This window comes from Pseudorca crassidens, chromosome 8, assembly GCF_039906515.1.
Source record: "Pseudorca crassidens isolate mPseCra1 chromosome 8, mPseCra1.hap1, whole genome shotgun sequence".
Taxonomy (NCBI): Eukaryota; Metazoa; Chordata; class Mammalia; order Artiodactyla; family Delphinidae; genus Pseudorca; species Pseudorca crassidens.
In genome coordinates this window covers 32,998,766-33,019,285 of record NC_090303.1, presented here as the reverse complement: position 1 = coordinate 33,019,285, position 20,520 = coordinate 32,998,766, and the positions used below count along the sequence as shown (strand labels likewise).

The 20,520-nt window shown below is 43.5% G+C and overlaps 1 protein-coding gene across 2 annotated transcripts in view; it reads right to left on the bottom strand.

The window, feature by feature from the left end:
• The window catches only part of RAPGEF5 (Rap guanine nucleotide exchange factor 5), a 222,007-nt gene extending 205,540 nt beyond the window's left edge, over window positions 1–16,467 (bottom strand). For both annotated transcript variants that reach the window (XM_067746170.1, XM_067746171.1), the window contains exon 1: window positions 16,102–16,467. In XM_067746170.1, the coding sequence (XP_067602271.1) occupies window positions 16,102–16,332 (231 nt within the window). In that variant the 5' untranslated portion in view covers window positions 16,333–16,467. The remainder of the gene's footprint in view (window positions 1–16,101) is intronic.
• Window positions 16,468–20,520: the final 4,053 nt, after the last annotated feature.

Below are 20,520 nucleotides of genomic sequence, written 5' to 3'. Positions count from 1 at the left end.
GTGTTCTGTTTAGCCTTGTACTCCCACAGCTAATGGCTTAAATGAAGGTTCTACATTTATTACGGTCATTAAGAAATGAAACTGATTTTGAATTTCACAATCCTAGTTCTCACCAGAGGAATACCTTTTTGAACACATCCTTTGACCAGGACAGAAGTCTCTATTTAAAGGAGGTAGTTTTGAAAATGTAATGTTAATCAGAAATCAATGTTTGTAAACTCTGCATCCCCCAATGGAGACCAGCTAGACAGTGGTTATTCAAGCTCTTGCAGAAGTTCCTCTTGTCTTGGGAAATTAAGGAAGGGAGGGGGAAAGGGTGATGTAAGTGCTGTAAGAGCTTAAATCATCTTAAAAAAAAAATTAAGGGAGGTTGGATAAGGGCTTCCCTGAGAGTCTTAATAATCTTTAACATGAAAAAGTGGGCATGAATCACCCAAATTTCTAAAAAGAGCATGTAGCATCCCCTTCCATATCAAACAGCCTTCAGCTGGAGTCAGGTAAATGGTAAAAGGATGAAGAAATAGGAGGGCTGTGCAGGGAAACAAGGAGAGCAAACAATAGGATGAGCTGATTCAGAGAAGACGTGCAGGGAAAACGGTCCACGAGACAAGCCTTAGGGAACAAAGCTTGGGGGAGGAAGTGCAGAGAAAAACAAGAAGGGTAGAGCCAAAGGAAACCAAACCCACAATGAAGATGGATACCTCATTCCAAGGGAAGTGAGTAAGGAGATGAGTCCTCAAAACACCAGGACAAAGGCTCCCAGAGATTTCTCAGGGCCTAAGCAGAGATGGAGATACTAAGAAGAGAAGGGCTCCTTCGCCAGGTAGGGAGATGGGGAGGTCTTCCACTCTAGGAGGTGGAAGCAAGGTAGTTCAGCAAGGACCGTCCGCACCCCAGGGTCTGAGACTGGAAAAGAAGCCTACGATGGGGGCCCAGCCATGCCCGCTCCTCTACACTGAGCTCCTCTTTGTTCCCTGGACAGGATACAAGCTCTCTCGGAGTCATCTGCGCTAGAAGCCCTCCTCACTCCCTCTGGTCAGCTTCCACTAACAGGTGATGCTCACACATCACCGCTTCAAGGCAGCCTCCATCTAGGAAGGCACCATCCCCTTCCTGGTAGACGTGGGATCCTCTCCTCTGTGGCTTGTCTTCTCTGGGTGCCCAGCCACCAAGTCCTACTGGATAAATGACCAGAAAGGAGGGGAAATTCAGCAAAAACAAAGGGCTCATATGCCTTAAGTCTGTGCCACGGTTACACAAGGTGATTCATGATTTGCCTCAATTGTATGAGGTCACACCCCCCAACTCCCTCACATAGCCATGTTTTCTGACACATAAATATATGAAAACCCAGAAAGAGGGAAAAAAATTCCAGAATTCATTCTTCCTCATGGAGAATTTTTCTTCTTCCGAAAGAACTGTAACAACAGAAAATTTGAGATCAAGGGCCTGTTTTGTCTTTAAACATTTCATTTATTAAGACAAGGTATTAAGATAACCTTCACTATCCCCCCCCCCCAAAAAAATCTCTACAAGCTGTGAAATAGTTTCAACCTGGGCATAATATTTCAATATAAAAGAATTGATAAACACACAGAATTGGTACGAGTTTGTGCTGTGGTCCTGCTTCATGGTGAGGTTACTGGAGATAATGATGTGGCTGAGTGCCAAAACCATGAAAAGTGTTTTTCACCTTATTGACACGCCCATCGCTGGAACCCATGGGCAAAGGAACCGAAGGCGTAATTATTCTATTCAACTACCTGTTACTTTGTGAATGTAGTTCTGGCAGGCATTTCAGAACATGTTCAATATACTGTGACAAAATTTAGCCAGATCAAAGAACCACAAAAAGACCTTAGAACTCCTGTGTATAGACTAACAACGCTAAGGGTGTCTGAGAAAAGGGCAGGGGCTGGAAAACAAAAATCAAAAAACCTGTCCGGCAATTGTAGAAGAGGAATGCAAATTCTTCATATAAAAGCTTCTCTGACTCTGAACCCTAGCCGTCCAAGTTTATGCTCAGAAATGATGCAGGAACGGCACTCGGGTCACATTTTGGCGCAGTTATAGCTTCTCACCAGAAACCTCCCAGGACCTTCTGAGGTTAACCCAGCATCCGTTTAGAGGCCAGTCCCCTTCCCTGCACTCCTCACCTCTACCCCCGACCTAAACTTCAGGGGCTGGGCCAATCACTGCCCATGCCCACTCCATTCACAAGGTTCTTGGCACCCAAGGCTACACCTTCTACTGTCACTCTTCCCAGCACTGCTCTTCCTTAGGCTCCTATATCAATCAAGGGTCCTCTCAAAAGACAGCCTATCGAAGATGTGTGGGCAAGGTTCCGAGACCCAGCAGCAGAGGTTACAGAACACAGGGGTTAGTAATGACAAGGCTTTAACAGCCACAGGCAGGAGGGACTAGGGGAAGACACAGCTTTACTGGAGGCTGGAGAGAGCTGAAGTGATGGAGGAGAGACTGGCCTGTTGTAGCTAGTAACAGACGGTCACGGTCACTGCCAGTACCACACTGAAGGAGACAGGAAGCAGAAGGGGCAGACACCCACCCCGACTCCTCTGCTCCCCGGCCTTCCACTGACTGAACGCAAACCAAAGCCACATGGCACGAGCCCTAGTGATGCACATCCAGGGGGCAGACTCCAAGGTACAGACCAGAACACAAAAGAGGGTGCAGGGGGTTGACAAACAGAATTGATCCGCTCAGCTGCCATGCACCCTTTATGTTTCAAATGCTCATTGCTTTTGGAACTGCCACTCACTTTGTGGAAACCAATAAGGGGGAGTTTCCAATATTATTAATTCAATCAAGTTCTTATAGTCACAGACTGCCATCTTGGCTTGTCCTTCCATCGTGGAGGCGGCAAACAGAACACGCGGTAGACTCCTAGCCTCAGTAATCTTCTGATGTTGAAGGGGACCAAACTTTTAAGGCCCTTTAGACCAGTGTGAGCCCATGACCCAGCAGCATCAGCATCACCTGGAACTTGACAGAAATGCAGATTCTTGGGCCCCATCCATGACCTATGAAATCAAAGTCTCTCAGATTGGGGCCCGAGAACATGTGTTTTAACAAGCTCTCAGGGATTCTCAGGTGTGTGTATGCTACAGTTTGAGAAGTCCTCCTTTAGACCCCATTTTTGACAGCTTCAGGGAGAACAGACCATAGATATCCTATCAGAGACCCTTCCAGCCTAAGGAGCCCTTGCCTCTTAACTTCCTCGCTGTGACCTTTAGCAAGATACCAATGTCTGAGCCTCTTACTTAATTGCTATCACCATAACCAATAAGACCTATTTCAGCTTTTCAAAGGGCTTTATCCTGAAATCCCTCAGATTTGTCATTTCAGGCCATGATGGTGACGGCAGCAAGGACAACAGCAGCAATTCCCACTAAGCCTTCTCAACACAGCCAGTTCTGTCTGAAAAGCGCTGTGCAGATTAATTTACTTCCACTCCCACCCTGTGAGGTGGGCACTACCTTTGCTTCACAGCCGGTGAGGTTGTGCCCTATGAAAAGCTCAGTAACTTGTTCTGTCTATATGCGAAAGGAATGCCTACTCCAGAGCGACGAAAACAGTAAAATAAGAATGTGAAAGCACTTTGCAAATGTAAAGTCTTACATAAATGACAGCGGAGTGAACAGTCAACTACTGATGAACTGAATGTGCTGAGTTGTTTTAAGCTCTAAATTTATGACATAGTCAAGGTAGATTAGAATATGACTAGGAGGCTTCTTTGCTTTCTTTCTTTTTTTTTTTTTAAAAGAAGTTATGTGCCAAGAAGAGTAGGAAATTTCGGTGTTTCAATGGGTGCTATTTGAAGATTTTTCATACATTTTAAACAGTAGAGGAAAACAAATATTGATGCTCATTTAAGGCTAAGAAATAGCTTTCATTGATGATAAGAAATAGCAAAAAAACTCTTATCTAAAAGATAAAACCACCTGGTAAGCTCTCCCCAGACACGAAGGACTGCAGTCACAAGTTCTCTTCTGATACCTCTCCCAGAATTCTGTTTACGGCCAAACAAATGATTTAATCTTCTAGAAACAGATTCATAGGTATGTCCTTTTTATTCTTCTGGTATGACAGATTCTCGATTGAAGCAGAATCTTCCTGTTCCTTCAAATGCTCTTTCTACTAAAGCAGTATCTTCCTCCTCTTCAACTCAAGAGATGAGGTGAATATTAATGATCCATCTTTCCCTCTGTCTAAGATATGCCCCAAAGTGTTCTGGGGGTTGAGGTGGCATCTCAATGGAGAGAGACCGCTGCTCCGACCTTGGCTGGGCAGACAAGGGCCAAGAAATGAAAACTGGTCCCCTCTCCCACCATCAATTCCATCATGATAGAATACTGGTATTCCATTTTAGAGACGGAGACTCAAAAACGTTATTTGACTTATCCACACAGTTGTTAAATGACAAACACACAGAAAAATGTCCTCTCTCCTATACCAAAGCCAAATTCTATTTTCATGGATTGAAACAGGCATCATACTTCCCCTAAAATCTAAAAGGTAACGTCACACGTCTTCTTCTTTCTTTTCCCCTACAAAAGAAGATTTCATACCTACATATAAATTCACAGCACAATATGATGGAGTGAACCATTTGTAGTGTTTGTTCATTATAATGAACTCTAAATGTTCAACATTTAGAATGTTAGACCAAACAAGTGATAAGCCGTTCACTTCCCTCAATAGTAACAGGTGAGAGCAAAACAAATTTACAGCCAGCACCAAAGGCAAAAGTGTTGGGCAATCGTAAGTATTTGCATGTACACCTCCTAACAGCTGCAGGTAAATGATCTGACAAGGTCAAATTCGACTGAACTGAACAGCAAAACCACCAATGGGGCTACAGCGTAAGTTGCCAGACAAGTTAGAAAAAAATACAGGAAGACTACGAGCTAGACTGCAGAAGTCCTGGTTTTCTGGACTCTTTAACTTTAGAAAGGTATGTTTTGCCTTTATTAGAAATCCTGAATTATGTTTTTTCTACAGAAAACACAAATGTTGCAAAATGCAAAGAAAAGCATTTTACGAAGGAGAAGCCAATGCCTCATGAACAAAGCAGATAAAACATAAAAAAGATTAACTGAGTCCCAAAAGATAAGATCTGCCAACTCCCCACATAATGTACAGTGACTCAAAGGCCAAGTCTAAATCTACTGGCATCTGGGTATACTCAAGGTTCTTAGTTTAAAAAAAAAAAAGGAATTTATATGGGAAGTTTAACTTTTAAATTTTACTTAAAAAAAAACCTGGGGTTTCCCTGGTGGCGCAGTGGTTGGGAGTCCGCCTGCCGATGCAGGGGACACGGGTTCGTGCCCCGGTCCGGGAAGATCCCACATGCCGCGGAGCGGCTGGGCCCGTGAGCCATGGCCACTGAGCCTGCGCGTCCGGAGCCTGTGCTCCGCAACGGGAGAGGCCACAACAGTGAGAGGCCCACGTGCCGCAAAAAAAAAAAAAAAAAATCTGGAGGGAACCAATAATAAAGTTTCTATGTATATATAATTTCACCTTCAACATTACTTTAAGGATATTCATGCTTTTTGTAGGAAAAAATTTAAATGTATTTTCCTCTGTCATTTAAGTCATTATGTAACCAATTATCAGTGCTCAGATAAATTGTTAATATACTCTTCATTCAATTTTTCACACTTCACAAATAGGGGTTTTCTTTGTATGCACCATTTTATTTTATTTATTTTTTAACAGGAGAAAATCAAACAAAAGTTTAATAACATGTATACATGGGAGAGATCCGGAAGTGCGTGATTTGTACGCACCATTTTAAAGCTGTGATTTACTTTGATATTTCTACAGATAAACTATTCAGCTACATTTAAAAACTAAAACATGGCTTACTATCGTTGTTTTATTCTAAGACACCAAAATTTTAAGGCATACTATCAATTTAATAATAGTTTCACAAGGAAAAAAAGTAATATCCCATTAAATGACCACATCAATTTAACACACATCCCTATTTCAAAAGTATTAAAATGAAAAAGAGAGAGAGACTATAATCAAGGAAATACATCCTTTTATTTGGAGAGAGGATACAGCAGAACAGGTAGACCTCGTAATGTGGAGCCAGATTTCCTGGGTTCAAATCTTGCGTCCTCTACTTATTAGGTGATCTCAGGCAACCTACTCAGCCTCTCTGTACCTCATTTTCCACTTTAGACAAGAAGCAGCCAGTGAGAGCACCTGCCACACAAGGCTGTTATGAGGGTTCAATCGGTTAATGTTCTTAAAGTACCTCAAACGACCGGGACATGATAAATGTTATATAAGAATCTGTTAAATAGTAATAGTTATCACCATCAACGCCACCACCTCCCAGGGCTCACTGAAGCTTTTGCTACATTTAGAGGTGAGCAATTTCCAATTCAACAAACCAATAAAATGCTTTAATTCGGGGAAATATTTGCTGAACGAGCACTTCATACTATGCCAGATTTTTAGAGGAAGATAAAAAGTAAAATAATTATAGAGCCATGGTGCTGCTTCTAGAAGAAGGGCCTTTTAACTAGGGGTGTGTGGTGAACCAGGCTTCAGAACATCCACAAGCTCTCTGAAATGAGATTCAAAACTATGTCTACACGCGCATTTTTCTAGGGTGCTATCCCAGATTCCTGAAAAGGCCTGGGTTTGGGGAAAAAAAAAAAAGTTAAGAGCCATTTGCTTCAGGTAATCACACATTAAAAGGTAAATATCCCAAAGCTTAACTTTATTAAAAGATACTTGTGTATTCTCAATAACTTGATGCAATTATAAATGGGTTCATTTACTTTGCCAGGTATGCACACTTCCCCCTTCCTAATCTGAAGTTTCTTAATTATCAAACAAGTCACCTTCAGAAATGTAACTCCTGGGTTACCAGAAACTCATTCTACCTCCTCTGCCAGTCTTCCTGAAAAGGAACCTGCTTGCTTTATAGATCTCCAAGTCCATCTGTAACACGGAGCTAGTCAGCTTCCAAACCACGTGAGCAATGGCTTCCAGAATGAGTCACCCCAAACCTTCATGTTTCTTGTACAATGGCTGATATTGCTGGGAGATAACGGACAGCTGCTACTCAAGCCATCGCCAAATCTTGCGAGTAATTAAAGATCGATCCTGGAAGCCATTACTAAAGACATCGGAAAGAAAATAAGCTGTGTTTTGCACTAAACTTGAAATGTCTGGGGCACCCATTGTTTCATATAAGTACCATGCACTAACCTATTGTGCCACTGGAGCTCCTTGGGGCACCCACTGTTTCAATACACCACGTTATAATTATTGTCAATGTCTTAGACAGCATGGTTTTGGGGAAAGGCCACAGATTTTGGAATCAGACGGTCCTGGGCTCCATTCTACCTATACTATTCCTAGCTGGGTGATCATGGAAGGCTACTTAACCTCTCTGGACTGTAGTTTCCTCACAGTGAAAATACCTCCTCCCTTTAGGGGACTATTGAAGTTTCAATCTGATAAAAGACATGCCAGAATCCACAGCGGTGTCGGTGGATTTTCCCTTTTCCATACCTATTTATGAACGATACCTCATAATAATAACTAGCCATGGAAAAAAGTCATCGATTTTAACTATTTCAATTTCCCATAGAATCTAAGAACCTCTCACAAATTACTCCTAGGTAACATATTCATTACGGGAAAGGTCAGTATTCCTAACCAGGGTTGTTATGAAATACTGAGGCAAAAAAATGACAAGTACTCCAAGTCATCCCCAGTGAATTTTCTCCCACCTTTCTGTCTATTTTTAGCTGCACAAGTTACCAATTACTGCCAAATCAATTTAAGAAACAGTGCAAGTGTGAAACTCGACTATTTTGTTATGGCACCAGTATTTAGACACTATCTAAAATATTCACTATATGTTAGGACATCGCGTTTTTTCTAAAACTTGGAAACTGACATTGCATATGAAAGCAAAATTTTTTGTGCCTAGATTTCCAGAAATATGTCTCTGAAAGTCCATTTGCCTAGAATAAGCATCCAGCTGGGGAAGGAAAAATTTAAGCTCCAATGTGTCCAAAACGTCCCATACATTGTCTCTCACAAAAACCTGATCTACAGTGTGTCTCATTACAGAGGAAGAAACTGAAGCTTAGAGAGCTCAGAAAATAACATGCAAGCGATAGCCCTGTGACTCAAACCCAGCTTCTGAAGCTGTGGCCCAAGCTCTTTTCCTCTGATCTAATTATTCAACCAAAGCCTGTGTGAGGGGGTCAGAGGGGAGAGAAAGAAAGTCAATATGGCATTAACTTGCCCTTGAGGTCCTTTGCTAGAATTACAAGAAATTAAAATAGAATAAATGAATCTGTAATTCCTTTTCCTTCTTCCCAAATATTTTTAGAGGTGACATTCACGGAGTTTTACTTTACTTATAGACATGGTCAACATAGTTCTATGATATCAAAGTTCGAGCTGGTAGGAAGTCAATGTTTCTCAAATAAAACCAACATGTGCCCTCATCTCTGACCTGACTCACCTTTCCTGAAAGATGCACACCTCCCTTCAATGGCCTTCATCTTCTGACAGGCTACCATAGCAGATTAAGAAAAGAAGTAAGCAGGATGAATTCACAAGCTTTTTGGATTGATCAAGGGGGGCCTGGGCGTTTTTGCTTAGGACACACTGAATGCACCTTTTAATCTTAGTAAATATTAGTTACCGTACACCTATAACCACAGTAGCTCCCTCCCCCCAGCCCTCAGTTCCCCTACCCCAATCCCAGTAGGTGGATCACAAGTCTCTTTGTGCTCCAATGAAAGAAAAGTTAACGTGTGACATTATCAACACCATGAACTGACCACTGTCAGAGTGGAAGGTCATAGGGGCAGGTACAATAAGGCTATGGGCATTCAGAATAAGACCCTTTGCCCTCAGTGCATTTGAGAGAGTCAAGTCAGAGCATGGACTATGGAACCAGACTGGCTGGATTCAAACCTCCCTTCCCCTACCCACTCAATGACCTTGGGCAAGTTACCTCTGGGTTTCAGTTTCCTCATCTGTAGAATACAAATAATAGCACTGAACACACAAGCTTGTAGTGAGGGTTAAGGTTTATATAAGAACATGCAAGGCACATAATTAAGTGCTATGAAGTGTTAGCCACTGATTTTAATTTAAATACAAGGAACAAATTACATGCTTTGCCTATGAGAAGCGTGTATAAAATGACTATAAATTGGCCATACTGGTATAATTTGGAGCAGAATGTGCTTCTCAATCAACAAAGTCTCATTTCCAGCAGAGGAGGGTGTTAAGTCACACCTAAAACATTCCAGCTCGGACACAGGAAATGGGCAGCTCTGTTCTTCTCTGAGAGGGAGTCATGGGGCAGAGACTGTGATAAATGAAAAAGTGAGAACTTCCAGTGTCTCAAGTCTGAAGAGCACTTGTAACGTCATCGGGACCCTGCCTGAGTGAAGGGTGGCTAAAGGGAAGGGGTCAGGGGAGAGAAGACTAATCCAAAGGCTGAGCATCGCTGGAGGACTTCGGTGAACAGTCGAACTGGCACAACTGGTGAATCATTCTAGCTGCTGAAATGAAACAGATTTCAAGGAGATGCAGAAAGTGGTAGAACACTGCAGAAAATATCACAGCAGCCAAAGCCCAAAATAAGCCAGTCCCAGCAGCCTGACAGTATATATAGAAAGAGGGAACGGTAGTTACCAGTTATTTTATTAGAGGAGAAAATGACAGTCTTAGAAACATCTGATGAGAAGAATTCTAAAAGAGACAAAAACTTAAGATGAAAGGCTTAAAATAAAGGTTAAAAAAATGCAACCACTAAGAGAGGAAAAAGTTGGGGGAAACAAATGGTTTTCAGTAAAAAGAATCAGTACTCCTTGGAAAATGGCTGATTTTGGGTCTGGGGCAGGAAATGGACAAGATAAGCTTAGAATACCTTGTGCTGGAACGCAAGAAAGGTATTAGAGACTACTAGGGCCTTGTAAAAAGTATACAGGAGATAAGTAGAAACTGAGCATCAACAAGAATATTGACTTCAATGGACTGAAACAAAGACATTAAGATCCACAAGATCTTACTGATACTTGAAAAAGAAAAACTCATTGATTATCATGGGAGGTTGTTAGGGCACTAAATCATAACTCAGAAAATTGATAAAAGGAAAAAAACTAAGCTTTTTCCCTGTCTTTTCTACACGATCTGATTTTCAGGAGACCTAAGTAATTCATGAGGGTAAATTCTTTATAGACAGAATCCCAATTGATAAATGCAAGAGGCATGATAGATTTACATCATCATCATTTTGCAACCTCTAATGAAATGGATCTAGGTTACAATCATGAATGACCGATGCTACGATCATTAGGTGAAAGGTACAAGGGTAAGCTGACTCTACCTGAACCCACTAATCACTCTTGATATCTCGAAGAGAGAAACATCCAGACATCACACGTCTTATGATGTGATGCAACAATTTTACACAGTAACACCTACCAAGGATGCTTGCCTTTAAGTCTGAATCTAATCAAGCCTCTACATCTCACTGCCAGATTATAGGAAACATTGAAAATAAAGGTACAAATTAGACAACACCACAAGTAAGAAGTCAGCCCAGAAGCGGGACATTCTACCTGACAAATGACCCGCTATCTCCATCAAATCAAAGGCATGAAAAAAGAAGGCGGGGGGAGGGAGGGGTTGTTATAAAATAAAAGAGATTTGAAAACCTAACAACCAAATGCAATGAGACCTTGTTTAATTCCTGACTGCAACAAATCGTAAGTGAAAAGACATCTTTGAGAAAAATTAAATATGGGAATTACATTAAGGAATTTTGTTAATTTTTTGTGAACTTTGTTAATATTTTGTGAATTTTGTTAATATTTTGTGAATTTTATTAATATTTTTAGGTTTGAGAAAGCCATACAATTTTTATGTTTTTTTCTTTTTTTCCTAAGGAAAAAAGCCCTTATCAGAGATGTACACTGAAACACTTATGAATGCGATGACATAATATTTAGGATTTTGCTTTAAAATATACCAACTCCCATTAAAAAAAAGTAGGGAAAGGAGAAATAAGTGAAACAAAACTGGCAAAATGTTAATAGCTGCTGAAGGTAGGTAGTAATTATACTATTCTCTCATAATCTCCATAACACAAAGTTTAAAAAAAGAAACAAACAATTAAATGGTTTTGGTGGAAATTCAATCTGTGCCTTATCTTACCACTGACTTTTTTAGGAGGTCCTCCCCGAAAGAAAAATTTAGCCATTCCCCACTTAGCCTAAAGCAGTGCAAAGAGTCTTAATCAGTTTGCATTCTGAATTCAGTATGATTAGAAGTGACTGAACCAAGGAACCAGGAGTTCTTGTAGTAACAAATGTCAGCTTAGTTTTTCCTCATAAGAGACAGCCTACAAGGCACCTGGGTTGGGCAACACAACCCACAAAGAGCTTATTAGATGACAGTTGATGTCAGATTGTCAAGATCTGTGGGAGCCCAAGACAGCATGAGCAAGAGTCTCACATATTCCTAAATCAGATCTTGGTCAATACAGAAGTTGCAAACTTTCTTACCAACTTGTGTAATGCACAAAGCTACTTTCTTACCAGTAGTAATGAATTTGTGCTAACTTGTCCCTATAATCAGTCAGCTGTAATCTGGAAGTACGGCTCATGAGATACAAAACTAAAGGTCCACAAAAAGATCTAAGCCATGATTTATTTGCACTGGTAATCAAGGGGCTAACCACATGACCCCAGGTACTTACAAGTCATCCACTGGTTTGGCACATATTTCTCATGGTTTTTTTTTTTTTTTTTTTTTTTTTTTGCGGTACACGGGCCTCTCACTATTGTGGCCTCTCCCGTTGCGGAGCACAGGCTCCAGACGCACAGCCTCAGCGGCCATGGCTCACAGGCCCAGCTGCTCCGCGGCATGTGGGATCTTCCCGGACCGGGGCACGAACCCGCGTCCCCTGCATCAGCAGGCAGACTCTCAACCACTGCGCCACCAGGGAAGCCCTCTCATGTTTTTCTCTTTCCTTCAAACCCTTCTGTTATGGACTGAATGTTGGTGTTCCCCCAAAATTCATATGTTGAAGCCATAAGCCTCAAGATGATAGTGTTTGGAGGGGCTTTGGGAGGTACTTAGAGTTAGACTAGGTCATGAGGGTGGTGTCTCCAAGATGGAATTAGTGGGAGAGAGATCAAAGAATTAGAACAAAAAATTCTAAAATTTGTATGGAAACACAAATGACTCCAAGTAGTCAAAGCAGTCTTAAGAAAGAGAACAAAGTTATAGGTATCACACACACCCTGATTTCGAACTATACTACAAAGTTACAGTCATCAAAACAGTATGGTAAAGCATAAAAACAGACACACGGCTCAATAAAACAGAATAGAGAGCCCAAAAATAAACCCACATTTATACGGTCCATTAATCTATGACAAAGGAGGCAAGAATATACCTTTTCAATAAATGGTGCTGGGAAAACTGGAGCGCTACAGCAAAAGAATCAAACTGGACCACTTTCTTACAACATATACAAAAAGAAACTCAAAACAGATGAAGGACTTAAATGTAAGACCTGAAACCATAAAACTCCTAGAGGAAAACATAGGCAGTACAGTATGATATCAGTCTTAGCAATATACATATATATATATATTTTTGGATCTGTCTCCTCAGGCAAAGGAAACAAAAGAAAAAATAAACAAATGGCACTATATCAAACTAAAAGCCTTTTTCACAGTGAAAGAAACCAATCAACAAAATGAAAAGGCACCTTACTGAATGGGAGAAGATATTTGCAAACGATATATCCAACAAGGGGTTAATCCAAAATATATAAAGAATTCATACAACTCAACATCAAAAACAAAAACAAAAATAACCCCATTTAAAAAAGGACCTGGGGCTTCCCTGGTGGCGCAGTGGTTGGGAGTCCGCCTGCCGATGCAGGGGACATGGGTTTGTGCCCTGGTCCGGGAATATCCCACATGCCACGTAGCGGTTGGGCCCGTGAGCCATGGCCACTGAGCCTGCGCGTCCGGAGCCTGTGCTCCGCAACAGGAGAGGCCACAACAGTGAGAGGCCCGCGTACCGCAAAAACAAAAACAAAAAGGACCTGAAGAGACATTTTTCCGAAGAGGACATGGAGATGGCCAACAGGCACATGAAAAGATGCTCAACATCACTAATCATCAGGGAAATGCAATTCAAAACCACAATAAGATATTACCTCACATCTGTCAGAATGACTGTCATCAAAAAGACAACAAACAACAAGTGTTGGTGAGGATATGAAGAAAAGGGAACTCTTCTGCCCTGTTGGTTAAGGTTATAATTGGCACCACCAATATGGAAAACAGTATGGAGGTCCCTCAAAAAATTAAAAATAGAACTACCACATGATCCAGTAATTTCACATCTGGGTATTTACCCAAAGTAAACAAAAGCATTAACTGGAAAAGGCACATGTGCCCCTACATTCACTGCTGCATTATTTACAATAGCCAAGATATGGAAACAAGCTAAGTGTCCACTGATAGATGAATGGATAAAGAAGATGGCGCATATACATATAAGGAAAGATTGCTCAGCCATTAAAAAAAAAATGAAATTTTGCCATGTGTGACAATATGGATGGATCTAGAGGGTATTCTGTGAAGGTTAGAGAAAGACATATACTGTATGAGCTCATATGTGGAATCTAAAAAACAAACAAAATGAAAATAGGCTCAAAGATACAGAGAATAAACAGGTGGTCATGGGTGAGGGGGCGGCAAAATAGGCGAACAAGATGAAGAGGTACAAACCTCCAGTTATAAAATAAATAAGCCATGGGGATGTCATATACAGCATAAGGAATATGGTCGATAATACTGCAATAACTTTGTACGGAGACAGACGGTAACTAGACTTGTGGTGGTCATTTTGTTATGTATGCAAACGTCAAATCACTATGTATTACACCTGAAACCAACATAATATAGTATGTCAACTATATTTCAATTTAAAAAACAAAAAGGAAAAAGGAAAGAGAGAGAGATCTCTCTCCCTCCATGTGCACCAAGGAATGGTCATGTCAGAACACAGCAAGAAGGTGGCTGTCTACAGGCCAGGAAGAGAGTTCTCACCAAACCAAATCTGCTGGCACCTTGATCTTGGACTTCTCAGCCTCCAAAACTGTGAAAAAATAAGTTTCTGTTGTTTAAGCCACCCAGCCTATGGTATTTTGTTATAGCAGCCTGAACGAACTAATATGGGTACATATTTCACTTATTTTTCTCTTTCTTTCAAACCCTTTCCAACTCCTTTGATGGGAAGGTTCCAAAAACACAAAGGTCGTTCCAGAGCCAAAGGAGGGGAAAAAAGTTGAAAATTATGGGCTTCCAATATTGGAAAATTTGACAATCTTCCTCCAATAAAAAAACTGGCCATGCACTTATGAAATGTGTTTGGAATGTCCCAAAGAGAAGTCATACAGTATTAGAACTAAAGAAGGGCCAATAAAGTATACATTATTTGAAGTAACTGCATTCAGAATAATTAAGTAAATATGTATCTAGGCAAGGTCCACCACAACATCATCTCAGGCAAGGGAAACACAAGCCTCTATGCAGATGAACACTCTAGATCTATTTATAAAGAAACCCTCAGCAATTCTGCTCACAGATTGCCTGGCTGCCCTCACATCTTCAGTATTCTGTGCCATGAAAAAGTAACTGTCAAGGATAATAGGAACATGATTTGACCTACTTTTCCCTAGACGCCTGCAAGGTCTATAACTCTGGTTCTTGTGTTTATTTAGTTATCACATCTTTGGGACACATTTCCTCGCTTTCTTTGCAGGCAATCCTGTATGCCACACGTTAAGGTCATTTGTGGGTAATTCCTAAACTCCCCTGGTCATGGACTTAAAGATGCCCTATTACACTCAGCTAATCCTCAAAACATCCTTCTGAGGTAGATCATGTACAGTCATCCCTACACGGGAAGAAAAATTCTTAGGAAAGTAGGAACACAGCCTAGAAAGGCCGAAGACCTCCATCAGTTCAGACCCCTCCCTGACCAGATGAGTCCATACCAAACCCAGTGCTTCTCCCTAACTCTCAAGTTTCCACAAACTTATCTTGCAAGATCTGAAAATCCCCCAGTAAGATCTTTTAAGGCAGACAACCAAGACTTCTTTTTTAACTTACAGTCCAAAAAATCTACACTGTGGCAGCTTCTCGGTCAAGTCTCCTTAAGGATGGCAAATTTTTAAAAGCTCAGTAAAACCCACCAAAATGTGCCCAAGGCCCCGGTGAGCACGGACACCTGACAAGTCAGCCCCGTGGCCAGAGGCCCCGGCAGGGCCTGCTGGGTGACTTATGAAAGACCCCAGGCCGCCCCGCTTCTCTTAACCGCAAAACACGTCTGACCTGCTCGGGCCATTAGATGCCCTTAGAACCCAATGAGGCACCGTCCTCCACCAGGAAATCCTATCGAACACACCAGCAGGAAGTCAATATTTAAGATTCTGGGGGAGTCGCCGAGTACTAAGTGCTGGCAACTCGGGAACCCGGGAGCTAAAGCTCGCCCCGGAGCTTCCAACTCCGGGGTCTCCCCCTCGTCCGTAGCGTCGGCCAGAGCCAGTGCCGATGCCCAAAGCTTGCAACGAGGCGTCCCAACACCAGCGCACACGTCTCATGCCCCCTGAAAACGGAGATCCCACTCGTGGGGCCTGAGGCTCGCTGTCGGGAAAGGGCTGGCCGACTGTTAGGCACCGGACACCTGCAGCTCCCCCTCTGGGGACAGGCAAACAGCCCTTCTTCCGGAGATGCTCACGGTCCCGCAGCCTGAATCCAGGTGCGCTTGGGTTAAGTCAGGTGCATCTGGGGGAAGGGCAAACCTTCGCTCCCCTGGGGGAACCCCACGACCCCACCGTCCCGGGTGCCTCTTCTGCCCAGTCTCTCACAAGGGGGCCCCTCCCGGAACCTCCCCAACTTCCAGACGCCCGCCTCGGTCGCCCGCGAGGGTGGGCGCGGGCTCCACGTGCGCGCCGCCCACGCCCATCCCAGCCGGCAGGACCCGGACACTCACCCGGCCCCCGGCGGCGCTGCGCTTCCTCCGCAGAGTGAGGCCGCTCCGCAGCAGCGCGGGCAGGTCCCGCAGCCGCGGCCGCGGCGGCAACTGCAGCGGCTCGCGCTCCGGCTCGCGGGCGCTCGGGCTGCGGCGAAAGGCGCCGTCCGCCGCCGCCACCGCCGCCGCCGCGGCCAGGGCCGGACTCTCGCACGGCGGCTGCATCTTGACGGAGCCCACGGCCATCCTCATGCCCTGAAGGCGGCTGCGGCTGCGGCGCCGAAGGCCCTTCTTCACCGCGCTCGCCTCCGCGCGCCGTCCAAGCCTTCGCTAGGCAGTGAGAGGGCGCGACTGCGGCTCGGGCGCGGGACGCGCAGCCCGCCGCTGCCCATTGGCGCGCGCCGCGGCCCCCGCCAGGCTCAGCCCCGCGCACCTCCCCTCCCCGCCCAGGTGCGCCCCGCCCCGCCCCGCCCCGCCCCGCCCTCTCCAGCGGCACACCTCAGCCCGCGGACCTGGACGCCCGTGGACCTGGACCCCGGCAGCCGCTCCTCGGACCTTGGACACCGTCTCTTCCACAGGTGCGGGATCCCCAGAATCCAGCACCAAACCCACTCAACTGCCCGGCCCATCCCCCAACTCCCTTCAGTCTGAAAAGTCCCGCTTCGCCCCCTTTTCCTCTCTGCCAGCGTTGAACTTCGACCAAGCGAGCTGGGAAGTCTGGAGCACACCAACCCCACCCCGTGTGCGCAATGGTTTTTTTCCCCGTTCCCATCACAGCCTGGCTCAAAATCGTAATCGCTATTCCCAAAAATAGTTTTTGCCAGAGAACTTCAAATAGGCTCTGTATTCTGCTACAAGTCAAACACCAGTGAGGTAGAATTGCCCCCCCCCGCCGTCCCCTCTTTGACACATTCATCATTAAAGGCTAAGGGGAGAAGACTTTTGTTCGTTCGTTATGCTAGGTGTTTAGCAAAATAGGTTCAAGTCTGGTGACCTGGAGGTGAATCTCTGCTAACAAGTTGGAACCTGACCCTCCCTAAATGCCTGATGCATACGATGAATGTGCTTGGTGAAGCGTAAAGGCCTACTGTGGTGTGAATCATTGCTTACACCATTCCAGGAGGTAGGAATAGTGGAGCCCTGGGAATGAAACTATTCCAGCAGGGCCTTAATGTCCAGATAGCCGTGAAACTTCACCTCCCAGATCAATCTGTCTTCAACAAGGGCCAGCCAGCGCTTTTACTCCTTATCAGTAGGACACTGGGGTCCCTATCTTTGCCTAAGACTTGTAAGAATTGAGTAAGCTTATTCACGTTAAAAAAAATAAAACTGACAAATGAGAATTACAGGAGATCGGGGCCCTTGGTTGTACCCTCAGCCCTCTCAAGGTAGACGCTTGGCAAATATATACGGAAATATGGCCACGTAAGGAAAAAAGAAGAATGACCTGTGACCTCTGCCTTCAAGAAACTTAAAACTTGGCCCAGGACTAGATACACATATAAAATAACAAAGATATTGCCTTGTACTCTTGGTAATTGCCCAGTGAGTGTGAATAATGAGCATTGAGGGCCACAGGAGCGAGGAAATCCTTCTGGTCTGGGACAGGCAAAAGTCAGTGAAGGGAGCTTGAGCTGTGCCTTCAAGCTGAGTCCAGAAGCTTCAACCAGGCAGAAAGAAGGGTGCGGGTCCTTTGAGTAAGAAGGAAAAACATGAGAAAAACACCAAGGTGGTAGGACACAGAACATATTGGGCACTGAATGTGTCATACTGGTGGGAGAGAGGGATCATGTGATAGAGAAGAAGGAGAAAATATCAGAATGGATGCTGGTGACACACTGGAGAAGGCCTTAAATCCTGTCACCTAAAGCTGTGTGTGTTTACTGGAAAGGGCCCTACAATAAACTCTATCATCCATTACAATTTCCAAATACCTATCTCATACATTGAAGGCTGAAATCCTATTTGTATGTACCATATGAGTGTACCAGCTTATATAATGTGGAAATACTTCTGCTTCCACTGGTAGTTCGGCATTGCCTTGAGCCCTTATGTCATACTCCATACTCCAAACTCCCTCCTGAAACACCAACTAAAGGTCCACTAGACCTTTAGTCCTGGTCCAGTAGAGGCCCTCCAGGACACTTGTGGTCAGTTATCACTCTGATTAGGGGATGCTTGTGCCATATCGCCCCTGATAATACCCTTTGAATCACACCATGAACCTCCTCTGCTCTAAAATAGAACACATGTGTTCTGACTCCTAGGCCAGATCCTTGGTCTTCACACTCCTACACAGTGCTTCTCAATGCAAGACCAGGGAGTTTGGACTTTATCCCATAGACTTTATGGTATTGACCAAAGTTCTAAAACTCAATATCAACAGGACCTTTGGAAAGTGGGCTTGGGGTAAGCTGCTAAATGACAATTACCATATAGCCATTGTATAACACAGGCAATAGGGAATAGCAGGAATGTGTAAGCAGAAGAGCCATGCCACTATTTAGCTCAAATCAAGCAATACCCCACCCCAGGACCTTTGTACTTGCTGTACCCTCTGCATGGAATACACTTCCTCTGAAATGCTGTCCAGTAGAACTTTCTGCAATGGTGGAAATGTTCTGTATCTGCTTTGTAGCCACTACTCATATGTGGCTTTTGAGCACTTGAAATGTGACTAGTGTGCCTGAAAAACTGAATTTTAAATTTTATTTAATTTTAATTAATATAAATTGAGAGAGCCACTTATGGCTTTGGGCTACTCTATTAGAAAGCATAGTTCTAGAATTCAGTGTTACCCTTCCTCTACTCCTTAAGCTTTTTTTTAACGGAAATGTCTCCATTTCAGTGAGGCCATCCATGACCGTGTGATTTTAAATTGTAGCCCTTCCCATCTGCCCCTTTCCTGCTCTCTTTCCTAGCCCTCCAATGTTGCCATCCAACATTCTATGTATTTTACTTATCGATTTTCTCTGTTGTCTGCCTCCCCACAACAAGAATATAAGTCCCACAAGGGCTTGAAAGTCTTTTTCCTTTTGTTCAGTATCTAGAACATATTAGTTGAAGTACTGAATTTTACCACATATAAGGACCCAGGTTTCAAAAGGAGCTTAATCTGGATTTTTACATAAACTCTCCTGATTTTGCAATGTTGGAAGTTAAAACAAAAAAGCAAATCCTATGTATGCCAACATTGCACAGGTCAAACAAAACCACTGGAGTATCAGAGCTGATTTTTACTTAGGAGAATGACATCATCAAAGTTAAAGTTTATGGAAATACATATGGTAAGAAAACACAAGTTTTATTGGCTATTTGCAGTGAGGGGCAATGGGAGACCAGGAAGATAACTTTGACTTTCACCTAGCTACAAAGGGATGAGGGTTTGAATGAGTGGGGTCAGTGGAAAAAGAGAGAGGTTAGATGTCAGAGATTATAAAAGAAAGCTCCTCAGGGCTTGGACACATGTTAGGAGGAGTAGAAAAGTACTTCAGGTGGTGATACAGATTGTATTTTACAAAGATGACCAACACAGCATCTCCTATCCCTACGATCTTCTGCAGTACAATCTTGACACGCCCCCATGAAGAAAACAGGATTTATTTCTCCATCGCCTTGAACCTGGGCTGGCCCTATGACTACTTTGGCCAGTAGAATCCAGCAGAGGTAACAGTGCCTGTTCTGTAAGTAGCCCCTAACTGACCTGGTAGCTTTCACTTCCTACTCTCTTGGGACGCTGGCTCTTAGGATGCTCCCACTCAGAGCCCAGCTTCCTGTGAGAAGCCCAAGCCATCTGGAGAGTCTAGATAGATGTGCTCTGGCAACTGAGCTCCCATCCAACAACCAGCATCAATTGACAGCCATTTGTAAGCCATTTGGAACCTCCGGTCTAGCCACGCCTTCACGTGACCCCTGTACTAGCTAACATCTGACTGCAGCCACGGGGAGAAGCCAAAGCAAGAACTCCGCAGCTGAGCCCAATCAACCCACCGAACTATGAGAGTTAGCAGCAAATTGTTTTAAGCCACTCAGCTTAGAGGTATTTGTTACACAACAATAGATGACCAGAACATATGGCTCAGAAAAGTGTGAAGAACATACTCCCTTATGAATTCAAAAAAATAATAATAAAGGGAGATTTATACTTATATTTGTATGTGTGTGAAGAAACGTGAAGTTTTTTTGCAAGTGGTCAGACTTGGCTACATGAGAAAGGAAAGAAGGGAGGTGTTTTTCAAGCATAATTTTTAATTTTTTTTAATATTACCTATTCAAAAAAATTCAATTAAAAAAATGGCTCTGGATTTAGAGAAGTCAGGAAGTAGGGGGAGCTGGTTTTGGGGATTTTCATTTTACATAGCAGTTAAACTAACTAAACTAGAAGGCACCCCAGTGAAAATGTGACCAGCAAGAGCAGAGGGTGAGCTGGAGCTCAAGAGA